General features: G+C 37.3%; 3 protein-coding genes across 6 annotated transcripts; 1 reads left to right on the forward strand and 2 right to left on the reverse strand.

The window, feature by feature from the left end:
- The first annotated feature begins 789 nt into the window (after window positions 1–789).
- Window positions 790–2,090, forward strand: LOC116131082. 2 transcript variants are annotated; one of them, XR_004128199.1, is made up of 3 exons: window positions 790–928; window positions 1,366–1,460; window positions 1,743–2,090. XR_004128199.1 is itself a non-coding variant. In XM_031416726.1 (3 exons), exons 1-3 carry the CDS (start codon window positions 818–820, stop codon window positions 1,887–1,889), a joined length of 405 nt encoding a protein of 134 aa, XP_031272586.1. In that variant the 5' UTR covers window positions 790–817; the 3' UTR covers window positions 1,890–2,090. The 2 variants fall into 2 exon arrangements, 1 of the variants encoding a protein (XP_031272586.1); XM_031416726.1 differs by having other exon boundaries at window positions 1,314–1,460.
- Window positions 2,091–2,206: 116 nt separating this feature from the next.
- Window positions 2,207–9,055, reverse strand: LOC116131080 (receptor like protein 22-like). 3 transcript variants are annotated; one of them, XM_031416723.1, is made up of 5 exons: window positions 6,993–9,055; window positions 6,168–6,535; window positions 5,963–6,021; window positions 3,097–4,331; window positions 2,207–2,710 (listed from the first exon to the last, which is right to left on the reverse strand). In XM_031416723.1, the coding sequence occupies exons 1-2, from the start codon at window positions 8,984–8,986 to the stop codon at window positions 6,511–6,513; spliced, it is 2,019 nt and encodes a 672-aa protein (XP_031272583.1). In that variant the 5' UTR covers window positions 8,987–9,055; the 3' UTR covers window positions 2,207–2,710; window positions 3,097–4,331; window positions 5,963–6,021; window positions 6,168–6,510. The 3 variants fall into 3 exon arrangements, with proteins under 3 accessions (XP_031272583.1, XP_031272582.1, XP_031272584.1); XM_031416722.1 differs by having other exon boundaries at window positions 3,001–4,331; XM_031416724.1 differs by lacking the exon at window positions 6,168–6,535 and having other exon boundaries at window positions 3,001–4,331.
- Window positions 9,056–18,965: 9,910 nt separating this feature from the next.
- Window positions 18,966–21,664, reverse strand: LOC116131058 (receptor-like protein 7). Its single transcript, XM_031416701.1, has 2 exons — window positions 20,633–21,664; window positions 18,966–19,031 (listed from the first exon to the last, which is right to left on the reverse strand). Exons 1-2 carry the CDS (start codon window positions 21,662–21,664, stop codon window positions 18,966–18,968), a joined length of 1,098 nt encoding a protein of 365 aa, XP_031272561.1.
- Between the last annotated feature and the right edge of the window lie 1,473 nt (window positions 21,665–23,137).

Raw genomic sequence — 23,137 nt, forward strand, 5'->3', positions numbered from 1 at the left:
AAGAGAGAGAGACTTGGGATATTTATAATGAATTATTTGAAGCAAAGAGGTCTTTTGGTACATATGCATAAATGATCACACATACATAGAGAGAGAGAGAGAGAGATCGGCCATTCACTATAGCCTTAATCTGAAGAGTGTCATTACTTTGCCAGAAACCCCAGAAAAAAGAGGCTCAGATTCGCCTTTATCGACCAAGATCAAAACTTTACCACCATGGCTGAAGCAACGAGCACTTCTCAAAAATACCCAGAAGCCGCCTCGCCATGATAAGCAGGGATTCCCCACCGTCGGATCATTTCACATAGAAAACACCGTCATCATCACAGCCTCGTCACAGAGACAGAGAGAGATCAGAGCGTGTTGTGTTTGTGTTGTGTTGGGAAGCTGAGAATGGTGATGTTGCTGTTGGTGATGATGGGTAACCTTGCTGGTGCAAATCACTGGCTTCACTAACAAATCAAAGGGAAGGGACAATGACCCTTCGAGAGCAAAGCCTCATTCTTAAAGTAATGACCCTTCGAGAGTAAATTGTCGTCAAGGCAAACTTCCGGAGGAAAGAAGATGTCGTTCGGCCGTTTGGAAACCCCAAAAGGCAAAAACTTCGGTGAATTGGTGTGATGTATTTATGCTTGGTGGAACTTGGTTGGTTTGTTATTCCCAATTTACCCTTGTGTTAGTTCTGTTGCGTTATTACCAATTTACCCTTGGGTCGATTCCAAATATCTGAGTCACCTGCTAGTTACATACGTTCATACTATTTGTCTATTTCCCCGCTGTTCGCATGGGTTCCAAAAATCAACTAGAGTTTCCACTCATGGGTTCCAAAGACGAATTAGTGATTCCAGTCTTGAATTCTATGGATCAATCAGAGCTTCCACCCCTTTTCGTGAAACTTTCTTTTGACAAGAGCTCGCTTGCTCAAGCGGTACTTACACTCAAACCAAAGAAACGTTCGCTTTGAAAAATGTTTGGTAGAGCGATTTCTTTAAAGAATTTTAAATGGTTTATTTATTTATTTTTGCTACATTTTGAATAGTTCAGAATTGAGAATTTTCAGCCATGTGTTTAATATTTCTACCGTCTCTTGGCATGCAGAAAATGGGGCCGCTTGCGTTTCCTGTTTGTTTAACTTTGTTTGTTTGGGTGATCTTTGGTTTTGTATGAAAGAAGTGTGAAGATTGTATCGACTGCAATTTGCTTTGACTCGAGCTTGTTTTTAGGCATTAATCTGTGTGGCACTAGTGAAGACACAATGGAATCAGTATTATCAACTATTGTTAGCGCTCAATTTTGTTTCTTTGCTGCTTCAGATTTGGCAGGTCTGGAGTTTGATTGAAATGATTAATCGAAGTTTTGGTTCAGGGGAAGAAGGATGGTTTGAGAAGAAGCAGCTTGATGTTAAGAAAGTTGAGAATGAGAAGGCAACTTGGAATTACTACTTGCAATGTTGGTTAGAGGTAATTTTGTTTCTTCTTCTGCAAATTTGATCATAAATGAATGAAATTCATCTTATTTTCTGGTTTGTTTCAAGAACAAGATAAGTGATTCACATTAAGACAAACACTGATTGGTATTATGATGGACTGATAACAGCAAATGATTAACAATGGAAGAGAATGACTGATGTATTACTGTTCGAATGTTGTATCACCAATCCTTTTGAGACAATGTAGGCGAACCCTACATCGAATTATTGTATGGTATAATCTTATAACTTTTTCTCTTATTCTTTCTTTCAGGCTTTTTACAAACCACCTTTCGTAGTGTGTCAAGCCATTGCTTTCTTCATCATCTATTTAGTGTCATTTGTGATTGTCACATTTATACTTGACAATAAGAATCGGCTGTCATTCTCTATCCAGAAACCTAGTCCAGCTCCCACTTAAGGTGACTCTTGGTGGTGATTTCATTGACAGTTGATCCTTCTTTGTGTAGCACCTACCGAACATCTGTACTGACATCAAGATTACTATCAATTCCATATTTTTGTACATATTTTGTAATGCAGAACACAATTAGATCATGAGAATAAACTGAACACTTCAATTTTTAGCTGTTTCTTATCTACTTGACCCTTATTTACTGTGTTGAGAGCCAATATGAGAATGCATTTCACTTAGCAAGTATTTGTATTAATGTATTCATGTCCATAACCACATGGTTAACTTCAGCCATCAAGCGTTGAAACTACTGCATTCTCATGTTGAAAATTGGATTTTATTTCAGCAATTCAAGCGTTCTCTGAGAACTTGAGAAATTTAGTCCCTTTCCAAGCTTACAAGAGAAAAACAAAACCAAATTAGAGCATATAAATGCAGGCTCAAGTTCAGCCTTGAGCAAACACAGCTTGAAACTGGAACCCTGAGGAGCTCAATGGCTGCCCACATGGAGAACGGGTCTCCAAGGGCCCAACTCAAACCAGCCTCATTACACATTTTCATTCACTTCTGAAAAACGTGTTACTTTTGCTATAACCCCAGAAAAAAAAAATATCAGTAATGACGCAAAACCCCCTATTGTCAAATAGTTTTCGAGGCCAAAGCCATTCAGAGAATGGAGCTCTTGCTGCTTTCTGCCCTCAAATGGAAGATGCATCTTGTGACTCCTCTTTCATTTCTTGATCATATCATAAGGAGGCTTGGATTGAAGAACAATCTCCACTGGGAATTTCTCCGGAGATGTGAGCGTCTCCTCCTCATTGTTGTCTCTGATAAGAATTAATAACACGGTTCATTCAAGTTCTTATCTTGACAATAATAACTTAGATCTTTCGATGAGAACAAAGAAATAAATCAAGAAAAGATACAGTCTGTTTTCGATACATGAAGTAAAGTAACATTTTTCGTTTTGATTATTTTTGTTAGAATCAAGATTCATGGAGTCATAGAACTCGCAACTTATGTAGGAGGAATGGGCGTAGACGGCATTGTAACAGAGTTTTGAATAAAATCATGATTACTTGCAACCAATAAACAAATATTTATTCACTATACTTACTTTAAAAAATTGCAGGAAGCCCATGTTCTGACCTCAATGCTGATCTGCCTTATACAATTTTACCCATTACACCTGGGGATATGCTTAGTATAATACCTGAACCAGTACAGCCGCCGACAAGGGCCCCAAGCCCATCCTTGAATATAGCAGATATCGTTGACCCACCATTACCTGCCGTGCCAACGGCTCCACTCCAGATGATACTGAGTTCGACTTCAGGTCTAGTTCTACCAGTGGTCCTCCTGTTCTTGCACCAATTTCAAGTGACAAAACCAATGTTGCCAACATTGGAGTTTCTCTAGTGGCAGTAATGTTGCTATGTTTGCTCTCCATGTGATATTAAAAATGTTGGTTACTAAAACACAGACTTATTATTTGTTCTATTAGCTGATTGTATAAATATTGTTGCAGAAATAGTGGCATTCAGGATTCAGCTAAGTCAAATTTATAACTTCATCAACTCAAAATCAATATATTTTCAAAACCAAAATGCTTGAGAATTTGGTGAAATGTCAAAATTCTCCAAATCAGCGTGAGAAATTTGACATTTCACCACTATTTATACTTGTAAGAAAGTAGTCCCCGGCAAAGCAACTCATTACTTATCTTCAAGTTCTGTTCATGGGCATCCCCAGAAAATGATTTGTTTTTTAAGATGCTTGAGTCCACGCAGCCTCCATTTAGAGACAGGAATAAGTCTTTCACAATAAGCTACATATTGTGCTTTCAAATTTGAGGGCGATGCAAACTTGAATAATTGGGAAGAGACTTCAGACGGTAAAATGACAAAATTAAAAGAGACTTCAGGCTGGTATTGGGTAACCCTTCTTCTGGGAAAGCCACAAGTCTAGAGCAATTACCTAATGACAGTGGCTCGAGATTCTTGAGGCTGAACAATAGTGACACAACCCATCCCGACCCCTCCTATCACACAGGATCCGGGCGCTCCCAAGAGAATTGGGTGACCAAGACGTGCCGTGTGAAAAACCTGTGAAAATCTGTTTTTTCTCTGAATAAAACCCACATATCAATAATATTTATTCCCATAAATACATAAATAAAGTAGACGTGTTATTGGAAATCTGAAAACAATATGTCATGAGCAACTTGAAAAAAAGTCTAGAAACATAGAGTAAAATACATGGAAATAGAACACACTTGAAATCCGGAAATAAGAACATAACTGTTTTTGACAATGTCTAAAAAATCAGTCGGTTACATAAAATATAAAACTTGCCCTCAAAACAAAAACAAAATACACGAGAAATCTGGAGATGCGTGGCACAACCCTAAGCGGAAAACTCACTGTTCGGCATGATTGTCCTGGGAACCTGAGGGGGGGAAAAGCATTTCCAAAATGGGGTTAGTTGAAATACTCAGCAAGTGGGAGATTGGGATAAATCATTTGTCAAAACATTTTCAAAAAGCATGTATATAACAGTCTCAGATTTATGAAAAAAGAAACTATGCTCAATGAATATCATGTACTCTTCAAAAATACTAAAACATGCAATTAAACACATCAAGAAAATTCTGAAAACAATGTTCTATGTATATCCAACAATTATCTTAACAATGCTTATGAGCTTAAACTCTAACCATGTAATAGTTGTTTTCTAAATACTGTCCTTAAACTAAAACTGATTATGATACTAACTTCGAATCTGGAACTGAAAACTCTCACCACAACTAGTATCCGGGGAAAATATCTCAAAACCAGGTGGGCATCCCACATACACGCAGAGCTAGGAAAATCTCTCAATACCTGGCAAGATCTATCATCGCGCGGTCAAAGCCTGAAGAAAACTATCTCAATACCTGGCGGACACTGACATCCAGACAGAGGACTAATATATCTCAATACACGTGTAGAGCTTGAAGACCTAATATCTCAATACCAAGTGGAACCCTACATCGCATGGACAGAGCCTAAAGTTTGTAATCTGGGGGGTGGATACTTCGCCAGGTGGTTTCAAAACCACAACAATACTTAAATATCATCTAATAATGTCCTTATCATGGAAGCATATGACTTACTTCACTTAAATAACATGCAATCTAAAAAATGTCAATTATGGGGTTGAGACTGCAAATTTTTAAACATGTTTCAAAACTGACATTTTAACCCATTTGTGTTTTTCCTTCAATCAATTTACCAAAGATATCAAAATTCCACTTATTCATGCCTTAACCTTCAACATTTGCTGCCATATATATATATATATATATATTTTCTTCAACTACTCTTCACACAACATCAGCCACAACTCATTTCTACCAAATAAAACAACATTTCAATTATTCAATTCACACATAATTTCCAAGTGATTGAAAGGCAATAACTTAAAAGTAACATGCAAGCTTAAAAACTCAATCTTTAGTAAAGGATTTTGTGCAATTCCCACTCAGTCTTTGGTTAGCAAAACTATCTCCAAATTAAGCCAGCAACCCATTTTTGAAGAACAAAACACCAAATGCACCCTTATACACCTATAACACCTATATGTGTATAAAAATAAAGAAAAGAGTTAATTATATGATAAAGTCTCATTCTAAATAAATATATATTCCATTCAACAATTTAATAAGCCAACACCAACATTTCCCGTTACCAAAACTCCGCATAATATAAATTTTCTGCACCCTTCAACATAAGCCGAACCCAACTCCTCTCAATAGTGCCAATGACACCCCAAATCAAGCAGCCATCAACATCAAATTTCATAAGACAGCCATATACATAAATTTAAATAACATGCAGCATGAAAACTCATTACTTTGGAACAAGATCTAATTCATTATCACCCAAAAATTGGCTCAGCCGAAACATGCAAGATAAGGTTTAGCAAATAAAATAATTAACTCAAGATTTTGCACCCAAAACATTAGAATAGGAATAAATAACTTGATATATGCAAACAGGAATTAAGTTTTTAAAACACTTTTTGGTTAATCCACTCACAAAAAAATTCAGCTCAACCCGAAATGCCCAGCTGCCTCAAGCATCATCCTTCTCTTCACCTGACAAACCAAATTGACAAAATTGAATTAGAATTACACAAATTGAAGAAATGGTGAGATGACTCACTCTAAAAACTACATGCATGACACAATTTCTGCAAAAAATTCGTGTGATCTCCCTTCATCTTTACTTGGCCAACACTTACCTCACTTTCCCTCCCTCATTTGTCTTTTTCTTTCCCTTTTTCTCTCCTCTTCCCTTCCTCCTCTCGGCCGAACGTTCTATCTTCCTTCTTTCTTCTTTTCTCCCTTCTCTCTCTTCCCTTCTCTCTTTCTTTTCTTCTCAGTTTTCTTCTTTCTTCACCCGGGCAAAAATCAGCCCTTTTTATAATTTAAACTTTCCAAAAGTTTTAAAATTCACCCTTGAATTCTCTTATTTCTAATGTAACCCCGTAACATCAGCTTTTTCTCCAAAAATGTCTAGTTTTCTCCCCTTCGTTAATGCAAACCCAACATTTCCATTCTTTCGTTTTCAGCCCCGACGAAACTTTAAAATGTGACTGAAATGCCCTTTCTGAAAAACAAAACCACAAAATATACACATAATCTATAAGAATTAAAAAAGGGGTTTTACAAATAATGTGTTACATGTTAAAATTACTTAGTGAGCTATTATTGGGGAGGTTGAACAATAATGTCTGCATATAAACTGGAGTATCAAATTTCCTCCACCTTCTGGTGACACTTTCTTTTGACAAGAACAAGCTCAATGATGGGGTACTTACACTACAACAAATTCAATTTTGCCTTTTAGTTCTTGGAGTGAGACGCTATGCTTAAGCTTTCAAGGTTTAAATTTCCAAACCTGGTTTGGGGCAAGAACTTAACAAATTAAAGCGAGCAATCATAGAATCTATGGCAACAAAATGTAAAGACACTGCTAGAAGAAAAAATGACTACGTGAAAAAGTAGATGATCCTTAAGGCTACATTTATTAACTCTGTGAACAAAAAATAAATAAAGCTACTTACATCGTGCTTCTGTGAGCTCTCTTTCTCCCGAATGTATTCATGAGCTTCCTTTCGAAAATCTTCATGAACAATACCTTTATCCTTGGAGAAAAAGCATGCTCAAGAGCCACTCCAGCAATTATCCCACTTGCAAACCCTGTTAGAACTATTTTCCAACCAAATTCAAGTGGAAACTTCGAGCCTGCAGGATTTCCTTCTTTTTCTGAAGGCTGAGAATCTTCACATTTTTTTGCTATCTGCTTTCCACACAATCCTGGGTTCCCATCAAACGAAAAACTCTCAAATGTATCAAATTGTTTTCCTTGTGGTATGCGACCAGTGAGATGATTATTTGAGACATTGAAGTATGAAAGGAATGTGAGGTCTTCCAGTTGTTGAGGAATCTGTCCTGAGAGCTTGTTATTGGAAAGGTCCAATGATTCCAACTCTGTTAGGTTTGCCATGGATGGTGGGATGGAGCCTTTGAGATTATTGTTCGAAAGAGCAAGAAAATGAAACCCTTTTAAATTTGCAATGGATGCTGGAATCTGTCCTTCAAATTTGTTGCTCGAGAAAATAATGGTTGTGAGGAGATTTGAGATCCTTCTGTACTCCAACTCTATGCCTTTGGTACTCAATTGCATTGAGTAACCATAAATCAATGGTAAAAGATCAATCCTCTCATCAATACCTGTGTCGAGTTCACCAAACACCTGATCTTGCATATATGTTAGTGAGCTTCCATTGACAACTTTCATGGCATCCCAAGATTGAAAGTATTTTGATGGAAGATGACCTGTAAATCTATTATGGGAGATATCGATGATTTGTAGTTTCGGAAAAGCATAGTTTGTTTCAGGCTCTTTTATGGCACCCCTTAATCTATTAGATTGTAAGATAAGGACTTTTAAATTTGGAAGAGTTTCCAACCAAGATGGAAAAGTATCACTGATTTGATTGTTTCCAAGATCAAGAAATTCTAGCTTTGTACAACTGGCCAGTGATCTCGGAATTTTCCCTTGTAATTGATTTTGGCTTAAATTGATCATCTCCAAGTTTTCTCCATTCACAAAGTTTTCAGGAATACCTCCACTAAAGTTGTTATTTTTCAGATTTAGTAGTTCTAGGAAATGACTGAAATTTCCCAAACACTGTGGAAGCTTGCCACTTAAGTTGTTGTGAGATAGATCGAGAATTTCCAACTGATTCAAATTGCATAAAGCTGGTGGAATTTCCCCCGTCAGATTATTGTACGAAGCTAAATAACGCCAGGTGGATAGTGGGGGAACTGGAAGTGGTCCTTGAAACTTATTTAAACTTAAGTCTAAACTTCCTAGTCGAGTCCATGAAAAACTAAGAGGATGTTGGTCAAAGCCCGTTAAAAGATTGTTGGAAAGGTTCAGGTTTAGCAAAACCACACTTGAATTCAAAAACCATCCAGGTATTTGGCCAGCTATCTTGTTTGAGGAAAGGTCTAGAATCTCTAATTGATCTTGGTTCTGCAAGAAATTTGGGAACTCAATAAGGTTGCACGACCGCAATTGGAGAACTGAAAGTTTTGGAAATTTTGTATGAACTTTGGTGTCGGTGAGCAACGATAAATTGTTTGAGGAAAGAATTAAAAATTTTAAACTTCTGAGTTTATAAAAAAGCATGTTCATATCTACTGTGCTATTCAGATTATTTGAAGCGAGGTCAAGCGCAAGAAGATTCTCGAGGTCATAGAGAGCGATAGGAAATGCGCCTTGCAATATATTTGAACCAAGTGCAAGAACCTGCAGTTGCATTAGGTTTCTAATTTGAGAAGGGATATTGCCAATCAAACGATTAGATGACAATGATAGTTGCGTTAATTGGCTGAGGTTCATAAGCCAATATGGAATAGGACCCTTTAATTCATTCTGGCTCATATATAAATGAGTAAGATGTGTTAGGTTCATGAGCCAAGAGGGAATTTCACCAAACAAGTTGACTTGTGAAAGGCCTAAGTAAGTAAGTTTACTATACTTGGCCATCCACGACAACGAACGAGAATCTTGGCTTGAAAAAGTGTTATGCGAAAGGTCCAGTTCTTGTAAAGAAGATGGATTTCCAATAGAGGTAGCTATGGTGAGGTCAAGCTCGATCAAATGACCAGTAATCTCACTGGTGACACCGCCCATGAGCAGCAGTCTTTATCAGCCTTCCAGGATACAACCTGGGATAAGCAGAAGGCTCTATAGAAGCGAACTTATTGATAATTAGGCTTTCCTTGAACTGTAACAAGGAAGAACGCTCATCATCATGACAGAGTGGCTCACAGAAGAAGTAAAATGAGCAAGGAGCGTAAGATGAAATAATGAGAGCCAAAGAAGTAAGCGTATAAATGAGAAGAAACATGAGGATAAACCCATAATGCAAGTAAATAAATTAGATAATGTAGATCTGGTGCTGAAGCATTGTAGGAAAATGGAGATGAATTTATAGGCGGTTTTCAAATATTATCGTAAAAACAGCCCCATTGAAAATAACTTCAGCAATATAGAAAGGGCAAAGACTTGTTTGAGTCAAGTGGCCTGTGGCCCTCAAGAGTCAGCATGATAGTGATATTGTCTAATAAATTTAGTTAAACGTTAGCTGATCCTTTCTCCTTCCCTTCCATTGACAGTTCAACGTAATGACTGAGATGGGCACACCAATGATAATGATAATGACTTTTTGCTCAAGATTGGAGGAACGTATAAGATGGGTCGAACTTGTAAATCAATTGAAAGCTCAAGATGGTGTCATAGACAATAATGTAAAACAAGAGGAAGTGGACAAAGTATCAGAAGGGCAAACGTATAGAAGGAGGTCTTGCTCAAAGTGGAGGAACATTTAAGAAGGGACAAACGTAAAAGAAGGGCCAAAGGCTTTTTTTGCTTCTATGGCTCCAAAAGTCAGCATGACCGTAGACTTGGTTTCTCCGCAATTAACGAGAAAATGAGAGCCATTGCCTTGACCGCCGCTGGAACAGTTGCATGTTTTTTATTTTTCAGTTGAAAATTCTGTACGGAAAGTGTGTAAACAAAAGACTACTATTTTCCTTTGTTATGTATGAAAATGACATTTAGCTTAATTTCTACTACGTTCTACTCTAGGACGAAAAGCTTTTTTCCTGCACCACACACTGTCTACTTTAGAAAATTGTCATTTTGTTAATCACAGCTTCAGTTCAATTAGAAAACCCAATTGATCAATCATACCCACTAGAATTCTAACCTATTTTGTACAAAACCTTTTTTGTGTCTCCCAGTGAGAATTTTCTAGTAAACTTGAGAAATTGAACGAATAATAGAGAGAACTTGATCTAGCGCTCAAATTGTACCACTTTTCATTAAGGAGAAAACGAAAACAATGAAACAATACTTCCGTAAAACTTGGCAAGATTAGACTGCTTGACAGCCATGCAACACGCTGAACCTGCTCCCTTCTTCAATTTTTAAGTGTTCACTTCTCTGGGTTTTAAGCTTTCTGGGTTTGGGTATACTATGAAGAACAGTTACTTGAAATACATTATTTAGTAATATGTTTCTACATACGGTACCATTTTAAGTGTCAATTGATTCACAGCTCGACGTAATGATAAGATCGGCAAGCCCAAGACTTAGGAGTCATGGTTCAGTGAACTTCCGGATAACTGATTTTCATGAAAGTTTCAAGTTACCATGTGAAAATTTATCTCACTGCCAAAAAAAAACCCCAAAACCAGCAGAAGGGGCTTTACGGTACCAAATTCCACAAAAAAAAAAAAAAAAACTGCCCAAATTGGCCTAGGCCAGTGGCAGCTGGACCCAAATTTGGCTCACTGGGTTGACCCCATTGAACCATCACATCACTTTTTGCTCTATCTGTATAAGATGTTTGCATGATATTTTCAGAGGAAAAATACTCGAGGATGATTTTTTTTTGCTTTGAATCCATTGAATACTGATGTTGAGAGGGACTCTGCAAATTTGACATCTCTCTCAGCTTTATATACTTATTGATAAAATTTCTTGAACGTGCCATCTCAATTTAAATTTTGTCCAAACACTCAATACAATTGACTTATACTTTTGGCTCTAATCCATACACACGCTAGTGCTACAAAACAAATGCAAATTTGGCTCAAATTGAGAATCCAAAAAGAACCCTCTTGACTCATCTCAGTCTTGAAAGATTTCATCCATATGTTGAAATAGATTGGATTTAATTTAGAATACCAGAAAAAATGAAACTCCTTCAAAGCTTAGTTGCTAAGAATTCAATTTGGCAACAGTACAAAAAAACCTCACTGAAATCAAAGGGAAGGGAGGGTGACCCTTGAGAACAAAGCCTATTCTTAAACTACAGAGTTTGGAGATATTTATTTATGTGTATCGGACCCTTCGTTCTTGTTCTTTGTGGTTTAGTGGAAAACTTTTTTTTTGCACTTGTTTCAATACAATCAGTTTTAGATAATCTTTGTATATAATATTGTTAATAATCGATAATGAGATTATATCCGTTAATATGAGTGAAATATTGCAATACTGATGGTTGTTGGAGTTGTCGACTACTTAGCATTAATGGGTAACGGAGACGCATCGGGGGTCCCGCTGACAGGTCAGCGGGCGGGGTGCTCCCGGTGAGAGCGGGCGAGGGTCGCGGGGTAGCGCCCCCGAGCTCGTAGGCGGTTTTGGGCTTTTTCATGTATAACCACTGTAGGATTCCTTTTAAGTTATTAATTCCTTTTGGGTTGGGCTTAGGAATAGGAATTCTTGTAAAATGGTTTAATCTCTTAAACCTAGTATAAAACATTTTTTCTCTTGTTATGAGTGTGAGAGCATTCATTCATTGTAAACGAGAGAGGTGAGGATATTTCAATATATTGACTCAGCTGGACGTAGCTCATATTGGGTGAACCAGGGTAAATCGCGTATAATTTTTGTTTACTGTTTGTTTTGACTATTATTATTTTGTTTCCTGTTGCTTCTATTCGTTCAATGGTAAACCACCTTAGTATGAGTGTACAATACAATCGACCGCCGAAAAGTAGTCTCATCAGACAAACAACTGCTTTATCATTTGTTAATTTACTGCATAGTTCTCAGTTTTATCTTGTATCTAAATCTCTTTATTTTAGAAGAGTTTAGTTTAGGATAGATAAAACTTGAGCAATTCACGGATAACAGAGAGAACTTGATCTAGCTGAAATTGTACTACTTTTCATTAAAGAGAAAACGAAAACAGTGTAAATAAATACTTCCGTAAACTTGGCAATGATTAGACGTGCTTTTAACAGCCAAGCAACACACTGAACCTGCTTTCTTCTTCAATTTTCAGTCTGCACTTTTCTGGGTTTTAAGCTTAAAACCCCTGTTTTTTTTGTTCTTTCTTCAACGTTTCTGGTTGGTGTTTGTTGATGGAACGCGCGTATAACTGAACTAAAAACGCTGCGTTTCAGTTAAGCATTTTACACCATCCAGCATTCGTTAACACTCGTAAGACTAATCTGAACTACGTAATGGAAACCGTTTAAGTGAATTTCGAAGACCAGAATTACGTCTGCTCCTTTGTTCCTGTATACCAGAGCTTATCTACCTTTTAATCTTCTTCTTTATTAGCAACATGCCCCAGAGGCGGAACTAACCAGAAAGTTTCAGTTGCAACAACATCGCCCCTCAAATTAGACGCTGAGATAAGATTTAACTTGCTACGAAGTGTACAAAACCTGGCTGCAGAAAGAGGCTTGGTTAAAATATCAACTGTTTGATTTTCAGTACCTACATACTGAACTACTAGGTCTTGCTGGTTACTACTCTCTGACATACTGCACTTCAATCTCAATGTGCTTGGTACTGGTACAAAACACAGATTAGATGACAAAGAACCAGCACTGAGATTGTCGCACCATAAGATTGGAACAAAATTGCTTGATATCCTTAACTCTTGAAACAAATTCTTATCCAACCAACTCAGTTGATGCTTGAGCCAAGGCTCGATACTCAGCTTCGGTGGAACTCACTGCAACTACTTTCTGTTTTCTTGAAGCCCAACTAATGAGATTTCCTTCAAGAATTTGCAGTACCATAGTGGATTTTTTATCCATTAGATCACAAGCTCAATCTGCAACAGCAAATCCTTCAAGGAGTAGTCTGAAGCTAAGTGTGAACATAATTCCATAATTAATTGATCCCTGAATATATTTCAAAACTCTTTTACAAGCAGTCAAGTGTGCAGTGTGCTTCAGTAGGGCTTTGGCCGATCTATGGTGCCGATGGTGGTGGCTGGGATTTGCCCAACTCATAAGGGTGCGATGGATAAGTTTCCATCTTCTGGGAGGTTTTTGATATTTCAGGGAGGTTCTGATATTAGGGTGGGAATTGACAATTTGTGAAACCATGTGGGAACTTGCAAGGTCGCCAAACCTTGGGTGGAAAAATGTCGTTTACTCTTAATAATAATAATAAAAACAGAATTTATAGTCATTTCCTTTCTCCTTCTCCTTTAATTGATGGCTGAACATAATGAATGCAATTGGAAGACCAAGACTTTAGAGCCTATTTGATTTCATCACTTAAACAATTAGAGTAATATTTGGTTTGTTTCTATCAGACCGAATTTTCAATGCTAGAGCACTTATATTAAAAAGTAAAAAGAGCCTCACTTTTATCTCAAGTTTGAATGGGATTATACAACACTTAATCTAAATACCAAAAATCCCCCCAGAGAAATCGGATCATATTATTAGGGCCAATAATTGATTTTCATTGAAAAAGTATGAACAAATCCTCAAATATGGGGACGAAGTTACCACAACAATCTGCTCAACCATTGATGCATGGGCCGGATTTCTCTCGTAAATTGAGCCAGTGTGTCACAAGAGCAGCAATCACATCCACTCTTGATGGTAGTGGAAGGATAACAGGCCTAGGCCAGAGGTAGCTGGTCCCAAATTTGTCATTGGGTTTACCCGCCATATGAACCATCATCATTTATGTCTATCTTGTATAGATGCTTGCATGAATCTATTTTCATGAGGAATAAATGCTCGAGGATGAATTTTTATGCTTTGAATACATATATTGATGTTGAGAGAGGAACTCTGCAAATTTGAAGGCTCTCTAGCTTTATGTACTATTGACAACATTTTTAGTATAAGATTTTCTTGACCATTGCCATCCCATTTCAATTTTGTCAAACCGATCAATCAATTGACTTACAGTTTTGGCCCCAATCATGCCAGTGCATAAAAACAATGCAAATTTGGCTCAAATTGAGAATTCAAAAAGAACCCTTGACTCAGCTTCATGTCTGAAATATTTCATCCATATGTTAAAACGGATTGGATTTTAATTTAGAATACCACATAAATTGAATCTCTTTCAAAGCTTACTCTGCAAAGAATTCAATTTGGCAATGTTGGAGTCCCACACCTATAGATATGCTCAAGCCCATTGGTTTACAAGAGGGGTAATCCTCCTATTCAATAAGGCCTTATGGGTGAGGGACCAGACTCACCTCAGATTCTATATGTTACAAAGCAAGGCCCAGTTGAGTGAGTGCTTGACTAGTGGGTGAGGAGTTAGAGCGGAATTAGAGCCAACAACTACCTCCATCAATAGACTAAACCAACATATGTGTTGACCGTGAGAGGAGGGGGGGGGGGGGGGTTGGATTCCTACACTGACTAGACACGCTCAAAGCTGGTTTATAAGAGGGGAATCCTCCCATTCAACAAGGCCAACATGACCCAACATATGGGCTTGACTCTCTCACTGACTGACACGTCAAGCCTGCTGGTTTATAAGAGGGGCAATCCTCCATCAACAAGGCCAGTATGACCCAACATATGGGCTTGACTCTCCCACACTGACTAGACACACTCAAGCTGCTGGTTTATAGAGGGATAATCCTTCTATCAACAAGGCCAACATGACCAGGATGGCAAGTACTAGAGAGGTGAGTTCGATCAAATGACCAATAATCTCATTGCAGGTGACACCGTCCCATGAGCAGCAATCTTTATGGGAATTCCAGGATGAAACCTTCGGACAAGCAGAAGGATAAGAAGAAGCTTACTTATTGATAATTAGACTTTCCTTGAACTGCAACAAGGAAGAATGCTTGTCACGTGACAGAGTGGTTGCACAAAAGAGTGCAGTGAACAAGTACTGTAAAATAAAGGAATAAGAGCCAAAGAAGTAAGCGTATAAATGAGAAGAAACATAAGGATAACCCCATAATAGGTAACTAGATTAGATAATGAAGAGCTTGTACTTAAGCATTGTAGGAGAATTGCGATGAATTTATAGGCAGGTCTTAACATACAATATGTATGTCTTGCTCAAACCTAAACACGCATAAGACTGTCAAAGACTTGTGAAATCAAATGATTAACTTAAGATTGAACGAAATAGAGAAGCAACAGGAACAAAATAATAATAATTAAACAAAACAAACAGTAAACCAAGAAAGTAATACGCGCGATTTACCCTGGTTCACCCAATGTGGCTACGTCCAGCTGAGTCAATATTGCAATATGCCTCACCTCTCTCGTTTACAATGATGAATTGTTCTCGACACATAACAAGAAAAGTATGTTTATAACTAGGTTTAAGAGATTAAACCTAGTTTTACAGAATTCCTATTCCTAAGCCCAACCCAAAAAGGAATTAATAACTTAAAAGGAATCCTACAGCGGTTATACATGGAAAAGCCAAAACCGCCTACGGGCTCAGGGGTGTGCCCCGCGACCCGCCGTCACCGGGGAGCGGGGCACCACCGCTGACCGGTCAGCGGAACCCCCGAGTGCGTCTCCGTTACCCATTAATACTGAAGTAGTCGACAACTCCAACAAAGATGGTGTCATAAGATATTTGTAAATCAAGCTTCATGAGTCAAGCCGCTCTAAAAGTCAGCATTAATTAGAACCTCAATCTGCCTCCTTTCTGCTTGCCCTTTTATTGAAGTCACGTTGTGAAAGCGATGGGCAAGACCAAGTCTTAATAATGAAAATAGGATTAATATGTTACTGGTGCTCCAAATTAACGATGAAAATGATATGTTTTGATTTATTTCTCACTTTAATTCTGGCCGAATGTGTGTAAGCAAAAGACTACTATTTTGCCTTTAGTTATGAAAATGCCATTTAGCTTATGACAGGACCTGACCCTCCCTATCCCACAGGATCCGGCGCTCCGAGAGAATCCGATGACCAAGAAATGCGCTGTGAAAATCTGTTTTTTCTCTTAATAAAACCACATATCAATAAATTTATTCCCATAAGAAACATAAATGAAGAAGACACAAAATTGGGAATCTGAAAACAATATGTCATAAGCATCTTAAAAAAAAGTCCAGAAACACAGAGTAAAATACATGGAAATAGAACACACTTGAAATCCGAAATAAAAAAACTAACTGTTTTTGACATGTCCGAAAACATGAGTCGGTTACAAAATATAAAATTGTCCTCCACATAACATAAACAAATACACACGTGAGAAATCTGGAGAGGTGGCCACACCTGAGCGGAAAACTCACTGTTCGACACGAAGTCCTGAGAACCTGCGGAGGGAGGAAAGCATTTCTAAAAAGGGGTGAGCTAAAATAATGAGGGAGTGGGGGATTGGGATAAATCGTTTGTCAAAACATTTTCAAATGTATTAACAGTCCAGATTTATGAAAAACGAAACTATGCTCAATGAGTCATGTATTCTTCAAAAATACTAAAACATGCAATAAAACATCAAGAAAATTCTGAAAACAATGTTCTATGTATATCCAGCAATTATCTTAACATGCTTATGAGCTCAACTCTAACCATGATAGTTGTTTCTAAATACTGGGAACGAATATTAATTCTCTTCCTTAAACTAAATTGATTATGATACTAACTTCAAATCTGTATTGAAAACTCTCAACACAACTAGTATCCGGGGAAAATATCTCAAAACCAGTGGGCATCCCACTTACAGTTAGAGTTGGGAAAATCCTAATACCTCGCAAAATCTATCACACGCGGTCAAAGCCTGAAGAAAACTAGCTCAATACCTGGCGAACATTGATGTCCAGACATAGCACTAATATATAAATACATATGCACAGAGTTGAAGACCGAATATATCTCATACCTAGGGGAACCTTACATCGCATGGACAGAGCCTAAAGTTTGTAATCTGGGGGGTCGGTACTTCGCCAGGTGGTTTCAAAACCACAACAATACTTAAATATCATCTAATAATGTCCTTGTCATGGAAAATATGACTACTTCTTAAATAACATGCATATAAAAAAATGTCAATTATGGGGTGAGACTGCACATTTTTAAACATGTTTCAAAACTGACATTTTAACCCATTTGTGTTTTTCCTTCAACCAATTTACCAAAGATATCAAAATTCCACTTATTCATGCATTTCAACACTTCCAGTTGAATCTACCAGCCAATTTGAAGTCAATTCCACCAACAACACATTTAACTCAATAGTTTAGCAAAATAATTTAAAACAAAATGTACTAGAATTTGGAATACAACGTGTATCACATGCTATTAAAAAATTCACCAATTTTAACACACACCACACCACACACACCCACACAACACACACACATATATATATATATATATATATATATATATATTCTCAACTACTCTTCACACAACATCACAAAAACTCATTTCTACCAAAAAAACACATTTAATATTCAATTCACACGAATTTCCAAGTGATTGAAAGGCAATAACTTTAAAGTAACATAAGCTTAAAAACTCAATCTTAGTAAAGGATTTTGTGCAATTCCCACTCACTCTTTGATTAGCAAAACTATCTCCAAATTAAGCCAACAGCCCATTTTGAAGAACAAAACACCAAATGCACCTTACACCTATATGTGTATATAAATAAAGAAAAGAGTTATTATTGATAAAGTCTCATTCAAATAAATAATATTCCATTCAACAATTAATAAGCCAGCACCAACATTTCCCGTTACTAAAAATCGCATATATAAATTTTCTCCACTCTTCAACATCAGCGAACCCAACTCTCTCTAGTGCCAACCACACCCCAATCAAGCAGCCATCAACATCAAATTCATGAGACAGCCATATACATATATTTAAATAACATGCAGTATGAAAACTCATTATTTGGAACCAGATCTAATGCATTATCACCCAAAATTTGCTCAGCAAAACATGCAAGACAAGGTTTAGCAAATAACATACTAACTCAAGATTTTGCACCCAAAACATTATAATGAATAAATAAATTGAATGCAAACAGCAATTAAGTTTTAAAAGACTTTTCGGTTAATCCACTCACAAAAAATTTCAGCTCAACCGAAAAGCCCAACTGCCTCAAGCATATCCTCTCCTTCACCTGACAACCCGAATGACAAAATTAATTAGAATTACACAATTAAAGAAAAGTGAGATGACTCACTCTAAAACCACAGGTATGATACAATTTCTACAAAAATTCGTGTGATCCCTTCACTTTCCTTGGAGCACTTACCTCACTTCTCTCCCCCATTTCTCTTTTTCTTTCCCTTTCTTTTCTTCTCTTCCTCTTCTTCTCCTTGTCTCTCCTCTTCCCTTCCTCCTCTCTGCGGTCGGCCGAAGTTCTTTTTCTTCTTTCTCTCTTCGTCTCCCTTCTTTTTCTTCTCTCTCTTTCTTTTCTTTCTCGCGGTTTTTTTCTTCTTTCTTCATCTGGGCGAAAATCAGCCCTTTTTATATTTAAACTTTCCAAAAGTTTTAAAACTCCCCTTGAATTCTATATTTCTACTGTAACCCCGCAACATCAGCTTTTTCTTCAAAAATGTCCAGTTTTTCTCCCTTTGTATGCAAACCCAACCATTTCCATTCTTTCGTTTTCAGCCCCGATGAAACTTTAAAATGTGACAGAAATGCCCTTTCTCAAAACAAAACCAAATATACACCTAATCTATAAGAATTAAAAATGGGATGAAACCTTGGGATAAGCAGAAGGATCAAAAGAAGTCGACCTATCGATAACTAGGCTTTGGTTGAACTGCAAAAACGGAAGAACGCTCATCATCATGACGCAATGCCTGCACAAAAAGAAGTAAAGTGAACAATTGTAAAATGAAATAATGAAAGCCAAAGAAGTAAGCGTATCAATGAGAAGAAACATAAAGATCTGGTGCTTAAGCATTGGAAGAGAATTGAAATGAATTTATAGGCATTCCGTAACTTTTGTCATAAAACAGGGAAACAGCTGGCTAATGACTAGGGAAATGGATTGACAAACAAACTCACAAGACATTAGTAAATCTTACTTTCATGAATCAAGTTGGCTCTAATAAGTCAACATCTATGTTGATTTACTGGTGTGTTTCAAGTCACCAGAGAGTTCAGTTTGAAGGGAAATGTTGAATAGAAGTGCAGGATTTTCAATTTCAGTTTATTCTGTTAAAACTAGTTTAAAGGGGCAAATTGTTAAAAATGAAAGTTTATGGACTATAATGTGATAGTGTTAAATGGTGCGTTTTACTTAGAGCTGGTGGTGGGCCATGCCGTGCCTAAAAATTCAAGGCCCGTCGTGCCATGCTAAGGCCCACATAAATTCATACCGTGTCGTGCCATGCCATGCCGGCCTGCCAAATTTAAAGGTCCACGGCACGACCTACTATATAACCTCTCGTGGGCCTAGCACATGGGCTGGCTTGTGTGCCTTGTGGGCCAACCTATGAATTTTTTTTTTAATATTTAGTTCTTAATATTTATAAATTATGGTAATTTTGATTTATTATTAATGATTATTATAAAATATTTTGATATGTTATATTTAGTGACATTTTATATTTGTATTAATTATAAAATATATAATCATTATAAAATATAATAAAATAATGAGACATTGAAATATTAATTGAATTTCAATACTTTTTATTATTTGTAATTATAAATTACGAATACAAACTTAGAAACTAAAATTAAGAATTAACATTACAATTGCATGTTCTTGTAGCTTATTTGACCTTAAACCTAAAAAGACTCGAGGAGAACAAGAAAAGAAAACAGGATGTCAGTCAAAACCTGTTAAAAGATTGTCGGAAAGGTCCAAGGTTTGCAATGAATCTACACTTAAGTGGAAAAACCATCTAGGTATTTGGCCAACCAACTTGTTTGAGGAAAGGTCTAGGTTCTCCAATTGATCTTGATCTCGCAAGAAGTGTGGGAACTCAATAAGGTTGCAGGACCCCAATCTGAGAACCCCAAATTTCGGAACTTTAGTATGGCCATTGATATGGGTGAGCAATTGTAAATTGTTTGAAGAGAGAGAAAATAAATGTAAATTTTTGAGCTTATAAAAAAGCATGTCCATATCCAGTGTGCCACTCAGATTATTTCCTTCAAGGTAAATCATTTGAAGATTCGCGAGGTCAAAGAGAGCGCTAGGAAATGGGCCTTGGAATTGATTTCCGTCAAGTGCAAGCGAACCGAGTTTCGTTAGGTTCCTAATTTGAGAAGGGATTGTACCATTTAATTCGTTTGAGCTCAAATATAAAAGAGTAAGATTTGTTAGGCTCATAACCCAAGAGGGAAATTCTCCAACTATATTTGTTTTTGAAAGGCTTAAGGAAGTAAGTTTACTACACTTAGCCATCCATGAATATGAACGAGAATCTTGGCTTGAAAAATTGTTTACAGAAAGTTCCAGTTCTTCTAAAGAAGAAAGATTTCCAATAGCAGTTGGCAACTCACCTGAAAATCCATTTTGATTTAAGTAAAGAAGCCTGATCTTGGTAAGATTTCCAAGTGAAGGCGGAATCGATCCAAAAAAACTGCAATTACTTAAATCCAAGATCTGTAAGGAATTAAGATTCCCTATTGAATATGGAATCTCACCGGAAAATCCCGTGCTCCCAAGTCTCAATTCCTCGAGGGGGGTGTTGTTTTCAAATTCTGGCAAAGAGCCATTGAGACCTGCATTGAACCGCATGCTGAGAACGCGTAGGTTGGGTAATTGGAATATCTTTGTAGGGAATTTACCTTGCAATTGGCACCCCTTGAGAGATAAGGTAGTCAACGAAGATAAATTTGCCAAGATATCAGGTATGGGAGAAGAAATATTGACATGACCAAGAGCTAGGACTTTGAGGTAGGTTAACTTCTCAACTAGGCTTCTTAGACCAGGCTTTTGGAGCTTTAAGTTAAAATTAAACGTTAAGTCAAGGGTCTCCAAATTTGAGAGCTCCAGGACCTCCCATGGTATTTGACCAGAAAAACTAGAATTATACAAGCTAAGATATGATAACCTGGAAAGGTTCTTGATTGCGGACGGGATTTTGGAGCCATTGAAGTCATTATCACTAAGGCTAAGCCATTCGAGATGGACCAGGTGGAAGAGACTGCTGCTAGAGTTGATGGAACCGTAGAGGTAGCTACTGGTGAGGTCAAGCTCGATCAAATGACCAGTAATCTCACTGCAGGTGACACCGTCCCATGAGCAGCAGTCTTTATCAGCCTTCCAGGATACAACCTTGGGATAAGCAGAAGGCTCTATAGAAGCGAACTTATTGATAATTAGGCTTTCCTTGAACTGTAACAAGGAAGAACGCTCATCATCATGACAGAGTGGCTTCACAGAAGAAGTAAAATGAGCAAGGAGCGTAAGATGAAATAATGAGAGCCAAAGAAGTAAGCGTATAAATGAGAAGAAACATGAGGATAAACCCATAATGCAAGTAAATAAATTAGATAATGTAGATCTGGTGCTGAAGCATTGTAGGAAAATGGAGATGAATTTATAGGCGGTTTTCAAATATTATCGTAAAAACAGCCCCATTGAAAATAACTTCAGCTTCAATATAGAAAGGGCCAAAGACTTGTTTGAGTCAAGTGGCCTGTGGCCCTCAAGAGTCAGCATGATAGTGATATTGTCTAATAAATTTAGTTAAACGTTAAGCTGCATCCTTTCTCCTTCCCTTCCATTGACAGTTCAACGTAATGACTGAGATGGGCACACCAATGATAATGATAATGACTTTTTGCTCAAGATTGGAGGAACGTATAAGATGGGTCGAAAACTTGTTAAATCAATTGAAAGCTCAAGATGGTGTCATAGACAATAATGTAAAACAAGAGGAAGTGGACAAACGTATCAGAAGGGGCAAACGTATAGAAAGGGAGGTCTTGCTCAAAGTGGAGGAACATTTAAGAAGGGACAAACGTAAAAGAAGGGCCAAAGGCTTTTTTTGCTTCTATGGCTCCAAAAGTCAGCATGACCGTAGACTTGGTTTCTCCGCAATTAACGATGAAAATGAGAGCCATTGCCTTGACAGCCGCTGGAACAGTTGCATGTTTTTTATTTTTCAGTTGAAAATTCTGTACGGAAAGTGTGTAAACAAAAGACTACTATTTTACCTTTAGTTATGTATGAAAATGACATTTAGCTTAATTTCTACTACTGTCTACTCTAGGACGAAAAGCTTTTTTCCTGCACCACACACTGTCTACTTTAGAAAATTGTCATTTTGTTAATCACAGCTTCAGTTCAATTAGAAAACCCAATTGATCAAATCATACCCACTAGAATTTCTAACCTATTTTTGTACAAAACCTTTTTTTGTTGTCTCCCAGTGAGAATTTTCTAGTAAACTTGAGAAATTGAACGAATAATAGAGAGAACTTGATCTAGCTCAAATTGTACCACTTTTTCATTAAGGAGAAAACGAAAACAATGATAACTAAATACTTCCGTAAAACTTGGCAATGATTAGACGTGCTTTTGACAGCCATGCAACACGCTGAACCTGCTCCCTTCTTCAATTTTTAAGTGTTCACTTCTCTGGGTTTTAAGCTTTCTGGGTTTGGGTATACTATGAAGAACAGTTACTTGAAATACTATTATTTAGTAATATGTTTCTACATACGGTACCATTTTAAGCTGTCAATTGATTTCACAGCTCGACGTAATGAATAAGATCGGCAAGCCCAAGACTTAGTAGTCATGGTTCAGTGAACTTCCGGATAACTGATTTTCATAGAAAGTTTCAAGTTACCATGTGAAAATTTATCTCATCTGCCAAAAAAAAACCCCAAAACCAGCAGAAGCGGGCTTCTTACGGTACCAAATTCCACCAAAAAAAAAAAAAAAAACTGCCCAAATTTGGCCTAGGCCAGTGGCAGCTGGACCCAAATTTGGCTCACT

Source organism: Pistacia vera, unplaced genomic scaffold, assembly GCF_008641045.1.
Source record: "Pistacia vera cultivar Batoury unplaced genomic scaffold, PisVer_v2 Contig228, whole genome shotgun sequence".
Taxonomy (NCBI): domain Eukaryota; kingdom Viridiplantae; phylum Streptophyta; class Magnoliopsida; order Sapindales; family Anacardiaceae; genus Pistacia; species Pistacia vera.

Coding starts and splice junctions, on each gene's coding strand:
- LOC116131080 (XM_031416723.1), bottom strand. CDS start 8,986: ATGGCCAAGTATAGTAAACTTACTTACTTAGGCCTTTCACAAGTCAAC. Junction 6,536..6,992: donor AGAGCTCACAGAAGCACGAT/GTAAGTAGCTTT, acceptor TTTGTTTTTCAG/AAAGGGCATTTCAGTCACAT.
- LOC116131058 (XM_031416701.1), bottom strand. CDS start 21,664: ATGGGTTTATCCTCATGTTTCTTCTCATTTATACGCTTACTTCTTTGG. Junction 19,032..20,632: donor TAGAAGAACTGGAACTTTCT/GTAAACAATTTT, acceptor CTTTTTGTGCAG/GCATTGCGTCATGATGATGA.
- LOC116131082 (XM_031416726.1), top strand. CDS start 818: ATGGGTTCCAAAGACGAATTAGTGATTCCAGTCTTGAATTCTATGGAT. Junction 929..1,313: donor AGAGCTCGCTTGCTCAAGCG/GTACTTACACTC, acceptor TTGCTGCTTCAG/ATTTGGCAGGTCTGGAGTTT. Junction 1,461..1,742: donor ACTTGCAATGTTGGTTAGAG/GTAATTTTGTTT, acceptor TCTTTCTTTCAG/GCTTTTTACAAACCACCTTT.